Source organism: Oncorhynchus masou, chromosome 29 (genome assembly GCF_036934945.1).
Source record: "Oncorhynchus masou masou isolate Uvic2021 chromosome 29, UVic_Omas_1.1, whole genome shotgun sequence".
NCBI classification, from domain to species: Eukaryota; Metazoa; Chordata; class Actinopteri; order Salmoniformes; family Salmonidae; genus Oncorhynchus; species Oncorhynchus masou.
The window spans coordinates 21,898,082-21,905,655 of record NC_088240.1 but is presented as its reverse complement, the minus strand read 5'-3'; the positions used below and the strand labels follow the sequence as shown (position 1 = coordinate 21,905,655).

The 7,574-nt window shown below is 42.0% G+C and overlaps 1 protein-coding gene across 2 annotated transcripts; it reads left to right on the top strand.

The window, feature by feature from the left end:
- The first annotated feature begins 1,529 nt into the window (after positions 1-1,529).
- On the top strand, positions 1,530-7,266 carry insig2 (insulin induced gene 2). 2 transcript variants are annotated; one of them, XM_064944281.1, is made up of 7 exons: positions 1,530-1,648; positions 2,541-2,806; positions 2,917-3,010; positions 3,923-4,047; positions 4,661-4,827; positions 5,435-5,534; positions 5,687-7,266. In XM_064944281.1, exons 2-7 carry the CDS (start codon positions 2,633-2,635, stop codon positions 5,726-5,728), a joined length of 702 nt encoding a protein of 233 aa, XP_064800353.1. In that variant the 5' UTR covers positions 1,530-1,648; positions 2,541-2,632; the 3' UTR covers positions 5,729-7,266. The 2 variants fall into 2 exon arrangements, with proteins under 2 accessions (XP_064800353.1, XP_064800354.1); XM_064944282.1 differs by having other exon boundaries at positions 1,530-1,672.
- Positions 7,267-7,574: the final 308 nt, after the last annotated feature.

Sequence of the window (7,574 nt, the reverse complement as noted above, 5' to 3'; positions counted from 1 at the left end):
ACACCTCTGAGAGGCGGAGAGTTCCAGTGGCACAGCAAAAAGCATCTATTATCCCTGTCTGGGGATTGGTGGGCGAGTCAGAGAGGGGAGGGGTTTAGGGGTTAATTAGAGACAACAGAAAGATCAGCGGACCTATTATGTGTGAGCTGAGACCTGTAACAGGCCAATAGGGGTTGACTTTAACTAGAGCACACCTCACCCTGCACCTTCCCCATCAGTCACATACATACCAGGGTTGTGTCTGACTGGGAAACACGGGGCTGGTAATGAAAAGGCCCTTAACATTGAGCCAGTCAGGATGATGAATTGGGTCCCTGACCATTTTCTCTTAGCGCCAGGGGGCCTCCAAATAGCCCTTGACAACTAATTGAAACCCCTTCTGTATCCTGCCTGTACCTAGCAGGCTCCCTCTATCACTCTGATTATTAAGGGTAAGGACATCTCCCCGGGGATTGTTGGTACTGCTGTAGTAGATGGGATTTGCAGTGTCCTGATTGAATCCAAAAAACCCAAGGTGATAACAGTTCTAAATGAATTCACCACCACTATCCTTCTTCTCCTCTGCTATGTGATTTTAGGTCCTAGCCATCCAGTGTAAATGGATACTAAGGTGTTTTCACTGGTGTGTTGGGAAGTAGTTTTAGTGACAGTTCATCCTACTGTATGTCAGAAGAAATGGAAATATCCCTTAATAGTTCAACTATCTCTGTGCCAAATCATTCAAAAGGCTTTTGTGTCCCTCAAAAGTACAGCTGCTCAATATCCCTGTCCTGCTTCTCATTCTCAAACAGAAATGTGATCCCATTCTCTCTCCTGTCATCTTTCATTCATGATGGCTGAATTGCTTCCCTTAAGTCTCTTACCACTGTTCAGTCAAGACATTCCTTTTGCTCCAGCATGTGGTCTTATGCTATGGAGGTGAGGCAGTCACAGTGTGGAGTAGATCACAGATAATCCCCATTCCCATTTCCACTTGATTTGGTATTCAGTATTCAGACTTTTGTCTTCTCGAAGTCTTACAGACCATTGACATTTTCTTAGCCTATTTGGATTTATTGTTATGTTTACAGCAGCTCTGGATTTCATCCAATGGATAGACCAAAAATTACAATAGGCCTACACTAATGACAGATGTGATCCACATTAAAGACATTCTTATATAACGGGGTGGCAGGTAGCCTAGTGGTCAGAGCGTTGAACTAGTAACTGTAAGGTTGCAAGATTGAATCCCTGATCTGACAAATTAAAAATCTGTTGTTCTACTCCTGAACAAGGCAGTTAACCCGTTGTTCCTAGGCCGTCATTGTAAATAAGAATCCAATTATACCTGTTGACAACCATTGCCAAACAACTCAGCCATTTTATCAATAATGTATTTTAACCACTTCTGTGCATTTTCTAATGTTTAATATCAAAGACAACTGCATTTATTCTATCTGGGCAAAATGTTGGTTTTGCGCAATGAGATTACGTTTTAGAAGCCGATTGGTTGGCCACGTAGCCAGTGCCAAAACAGTTCATCCGAAATTAGCGAGAAGGCGAGTTTCCCCCCCCCTCGTAGCTAGTTCTCAAATTCCTGCTACTACCTAAACAAAGAAGCAAAATGTGTATTTTACCATTTTTGAAAAATACTTTATAAACATGGAAGGTAATATTTAGTATTTAATTCAAGGTAAATAGCGTGTTACTGTAAATATCAGCTGACGAAGTGTGCTAGCTAGCTAGGCTAATAAACAAGATGTGTTTGCTGATTATCAGCAATCAACGGTTGCTAGCATATATACAGAAACTATCAAATTCGTTTTATTTAACACTACACTATATAGTTAGCTAACGTTTGGTAACTATTGTTTGTATCCAACAGTGTATTCAAAGTATTAATGTTGGCTATTATGCTAGCTTGATATTATGCTAGCAGGCTATCTTCTAACGTTAGCTAATTTAGCTGGTTTCAATGACCTTCGCTAGCTAGTTAGATAACGTTGCGTTGCTCTGGCAGTGCCAATACTGCCACAAGTTGCTGTTATATCAGCTTCCAATCTCGAAGTAGATGAAACGTCACTGTAGGTAGCTAACTAGGTCAAAAGTAGCGAGCCATCTGGCAAATGTGATGCATTCATTTGCTGAGGCTGAGCATAACGTGGTTTGATCAAATGACTGAAGAGTTATTGTCTCTTCTTGAGACAAAGAAATCAACATTAGGCATAGCTAGCTACTCTTAATTATTTGACTAGTGTTTGTAAGCTGAGACATGAACATTGACTAACTAGACCAGGGATGTCCTCAGGGTCTGGAGTGGTGTCACATTTTTTGCCTATTCCTAGCAAACACAGCTGAAGATCATGATTAGTTGATTGTTTGAGTCAGGTGTGTTAGCTGGGGCAAAAGTGTGACACCAATCAGGCCCTTCAGGACTGGAGTTGCCCATCCCTGAACTAAACACACATCTGTGTTTGTCCACTGACTTCACACCTCTGGGTTGTGGTTGTTTTGTTGGATGATCATGTAGCCACATCTGAATACCTAAACATGTGTTTTAGGGTATTGGTGATGTCAGTGGACAGCGCGATCACTGGAGGATAGAGTTAGCGTTTCCCCTTCTGTCCTGGTGTCCACGATTGCCCCAGCCTCCATGGCCGACTCCACAGTAGTCAGCGACCAGCAGCGGTCTAGGACCGGGCAAACCGATCCTTCCAGAGGACCATACATTGCAGTGATCACCAACAGAAGCACCACCCTGGTGATCCGTGGGTTCATGCTGTTCTCTATAGGAGTTTTCCTGGCTCTGGTGCTCAACCTGCTGCAGGTGAGCTATGTTTGTATTTTAATGATACATATCTTGAATAGGGAAACATTTAAGGGGAAGATATGACTAAGAGTACTAAAGTAGCTAATATTTGTTTTCTCTCACTGCAGGTACAGAGGAACGTCACTCTGTTCCCGCCTGATGTCATTAGTAGCATCTTCTCATCAGCCTGGTGGGTGCCGCCCTGCTGTGGGACCGCCTCAGGTAGGACACACACACATTTACATTTTAGTCATTTAGCAGACGCTCTTATCAAGTGTAACTTACAGTTAGTGCATTCCTCTTAAGATAGCTGTGGGACGGCAGGGTAGCCTAGTGGTTAGAGTTTTGGACTAGTAACTGAAAGGTTGCAAGTTCAAATCCCCGAGCTGACAAGGTACAAATCTGTCGTTCTGCCCCTGAACAGGCAGTTAACCCACTGTTCCTAGGCCGTCATTGAAAATAAGAATTTGTTCTTAACTGACTTGCCTCGTTAAATAAAGGTAAAAAAAAATAAAAGTAGCTATCAGCAAAGTCAGCACTAGAAGGGACACACACACAGGTGTTTGCTGCCAGACTTGACTACTATCATTATTGAATTGTTATCCCCTGGGTCTACAGCACAGAGAGTAGATGTAGCTGCTGATTCCTAGTGGATCAGTAGAAAAGCACAACAGCCGCAGGCCTGTATCCCCCTGAGACTGAGACTGCTGCACTTGACTGCTCAGCTTGGGGGAGATGCCGGTTTCCACTGTTACTGCGCACTGGACTGTTTTCATCATGCAGTAGCTATCAGGTTTTATAGTCAAGACCAGAACAGTTTACTGTATATAGTTACCTAAATTTGCACAGCAATCTGTGTAGTTCTTGTGTAATATTTAAACAATAGCTTTAGAAGGAGGCCAACCTCAAGTGTTTTTTTGTTTTTTTTAAATGCTTGGTGTGTCATCAGAATAGTGTTGATGCTATGTGGTGGGCTGGCATGGCAGCCTTTCTCTCCACAACCATACTAACAGGAATGTACGGCACCGGCTGTGCTACTGCAGCAATAAAGCTGATTGTTGATCTCTGATCCCCTCTCCCTATTTCTGCACCCTCAATCCCTTACCTTTATCCCTGTCTACCCCTCTCTCTCAGCAATAATCGGTCTGTTGTATCCATGCATTGACTGTCGGCTCGGCGAGCCCCACAAGTTCAAGCGGGAGTGGTCCAGTGTGATGCGCTGTGTGGCCGTGTTCGTGGGCATCAACCATGCCAGTGCTGTATCCTCTATGCCCCTCAAACTCAATTCTCTACCTGGAAGCCAGTTCCACTGCATTTTTTCATTGTTCCCCTCTATAATCAGGGACTGATTTAGACTGGGACACCAGGTGTAAGCAATTAATTGTCAGGTAGAACAGAAACCCAGCAGGCTCCAGACCACGTAGGGTAAGAGTTGAGTATCCTGTTCTATTCCTACCTGCCTGTCTGACTCTCACTGAATTACTGAATTTGATGTGAATAATTAAAAGATGTGTAAAAACCTGTAAACCATGGGGCAAAAGCATTCCTTGTTGACATTTGCAAATCTAATTTGCAGATTTAAATTGTATTTATCACAACACACTTTACAATATAACCTAATGAATCTGTCGATGTGCCCATGGGTAAGGCACTTTACCCTAATTGCTTCTGTAAGCTGTAAGAGCATCTGCTGAAAGACTCAAATGTAATGTGTAAAACAATAAGGTCAGTGACTAAAGGCCCAGCTAAAATGATGGGCTTTTAAATGTGATTAAACAAGCCCGTTTACAAGAAAGAACCTTACTGAGTAGAACCCATGGTTCCTGTGTGGACTATCCTACTACATGATCAGCTGTCCTTAACCCCTCTCAGAAAGTGGACTTTGCGAACAACGTGCAGCTGTCCCTGACGCTGGCGGCCCTGTCCATCGGCCTCTGGTGGACATTTGACCGGTCTCGCTCCGGCTTTGGCCTGGGGGTGGTCATCGCCCTGCTGGCCACTCTATCCACTCAGCTCCTGGTCTACAACGGAGTCTTTCAGTGAGTACTAATACAATACAGTTTACAGGACATACATGTATAATAATTAAGCAATAAGGTGCAAGGGGGTGTGGTATATGGCCAATATACCATGGCTAAGGGCTGTTCTTCTGCACGAGGCAACGGGGAGTATCTGGAAACAGTCCATAGCCGTGGTATATTGGCTATATACCACAAGCACCCAAGATACCTTATTGCTATTATAAACTGGTTCCAACCTAATTAGAGCAGTAAAAATATATGTTTTGTCATAACCGTGGTATATGTTCTATTATATACTGGGTGGTTCGAGCCCTGAATGCTGATTGGCTGACAACTGTGGTATGTCAGACCGTATACCACAGGTATGACAAAACATTTTATTTTTACTGCTCATATTACGTTGCGTCATGCCTAAGAAAATCTCTCGCCGTGGTATACTGGCCATATACCACACCCCCTCGGGCCTTATTGCTTAAATATACAACGGCTTTGACCCAATTGGCATTCAGGGCTCGAAACACCCAGTTTATAATATTTTTCAAGATACAGGAGGGATTTCTGTAGAGGTTCATGCTCATTTGGGGATTGTCCTACGTTTAATACCTGTTCTATTGTTTTGTTTCAGGTATACCTCTCCAGATTTTCTGTACATTCGCTCCTGGTTACCTTGCATCTTCTTTGCTGGTGTGATAACCATGGGAAACATAGGACGACAGCTAGCCCTGGTGAGGAAACTTTACTATGCTTAATTAAAAAGGGTTAGGTTTATAAATGTCCTACATTCATGCATGTATACATTCATTCCAACCAGAGCTTTCTACTGAATGTTCAACTGCCACATTACATTATCCCTTGTCTCCTGGGTTCTCTTTTCCAGTACGAATGCAAACTTATGTCAGAAAAGACTCATCAAGACTGAGAGAAATTCTGGCTATATCAAACTTTTGCACAAAATTACATTTTCGTGGCAACAAAAAGCCAAAAGGGGATGGTAAAGGACATCTGTATGCAGCGTTGATGGAGATTGGTCAACCTTGGAGGAGGCGGAGCAGTCATCCACATGACGTGCTTTACCGTGGAAAATAGTGTTTTGGTTGGTTCTTATGTGCCCTTTCTGGGCCTAGGGGGACAGACACCAGCTCGCTTTATTATAAGCATTCAATGGATGTCTAAGGAGAGGAATAACAACTACCGATGTCGTGTGTGTGTGGTAGGTAGGCCCCCATCTACAACGCAATCTGTGATTGCAACTCAACGGGCACCAATATTAGTGTAGCTCTGCTGTTGTTCAGGGCACTTTCGGCACCAGTGGTGTGAAACATTTGGCTCCATCGTGCCAAACAGGATCATCTGAATTATTTTCTTTCTTCATCCATTCTTTCTATCCTTTATCTACTGGTAGAAGCTGCAGTGTATGTATATAGCCCATATATGTAGGGACATTTATTCCATGCTTTTACAATGTCCAATTATATACACATATAGTTATTTTTTTATGCCAATAATGTCTGTGTTTGCTGGCAGTCATGAAGGGGTGAAGTGTTCAGTGTTGCACTTATTTGTGCCATCCCAGCGTTCTATCAAGGCAACCAGCATTCTGGGTCCAGTTTGGCATTTCATCCAGCCTTACCAGACCCTGCTTTTCATTCATTTCATTTTGTAATAAAACGCTCATAGCAGTTTGTGGGCAAATTTCACTTCATTAACTTAATTTTGGTTAATTTCATAAATTCAAAATTGAATTAAACCAAACCCTGATGAGATCCAATCAGAGACCAGGCTTCCCATTTCATTCTCCAACCTCCAGGTGCACGCAATTATCCACATCATCAGTGGGTTCTTGGGTCAGGCATCTAATGCCAGATCTGCATTTTTTTAAATAGAAAAATTATATATAATACAGTGTTTAAATTCCTAGATGCAGTTGGACTTGATTTAGGAACCTCACTTCTCATCGTTAAGATGGTCTTATTGGAAATAGAGACCATGAAAAGGGGATGGCTTTCTATATCTAGAAAATGTTGTGAGACTGCTAAGTGAAGGAATTTTATTCATACGTTATTTTTTTACTTTAGAAAAACTTTAACAAATTTAACATGACTGGTTGAATTAGAGGATGCTGACAATGTGTTAGTGTCTCGACAGTGTTTTTGTAAAATATTGTTTGTAATTTCACTGTGCATGATAAGGCAAACAAAGTGCCAATGACTACAGAGAAAAGAAAATTAAGAACCAACAATCAATATTAAAATGACTAACTTGGATATCCTAACATGTCAGCGTGATAGCTATGGTGAATCTTTCTAGAAATAAGATGAACTAGTTTTATTTCATCTATCTCTTCAGGAAGTAGAGGATTTAACTGGTTGAACTGGGACATTTTTATCCTCTCACCAAACAGAAAATCTGGAACTTGTGCAATCTCTTTGGTTCAATAAAGAACATGCCTTTTGTTGACGACAGGTTTATGTTGTTTCTCCTTGATCACACACACGGCTCTGAAAGATTTTAGGGAAAGTTTGGAAAAGCATTTTTTTTGTTCTAGACATTGTACATTTTATTGTTATATAGAGAGCCTATTGGTCATGATGCTTAAGCTACTCTACATGGTTAAATGAATGTGTTTGGCATGAATATACCAGTGCTGCAGTCCAAATGTGCAGTGCCTGTTATGGCAGGTTTGGCCTATCTAACTGGTGTATTCTACTAATGTGGATTAATGTTGCCTGTCTTCACCTGCCTCCCACAATAACAGGCTTCCATAG

Excerpts from the sequence above, each read along its gene's own strand:
- insig2 (XM_064944281.1), top strand. The coding sequence starts at position 2,633 with ATGGCCGACTCCACAGTAGTCAGCGACCAGCAGCGGTCTAGGACCGGG. Across the intron at positions 3,011-3,922 it reads CTGCTGTGGGACCGCCTCAG|CAATAATCGGTCTGTTGTAT; the intron begins GTAGGACACACA and ends CCTCTCTCTCAG. Across the intron at positions 5,535-5,686 it reads TAGGACGACAGCTAGCCCTG|TACGAATGCAAACTTATGTC; the intron begins GTGAGGAAACTT and ends TCTCTTTTCCAG.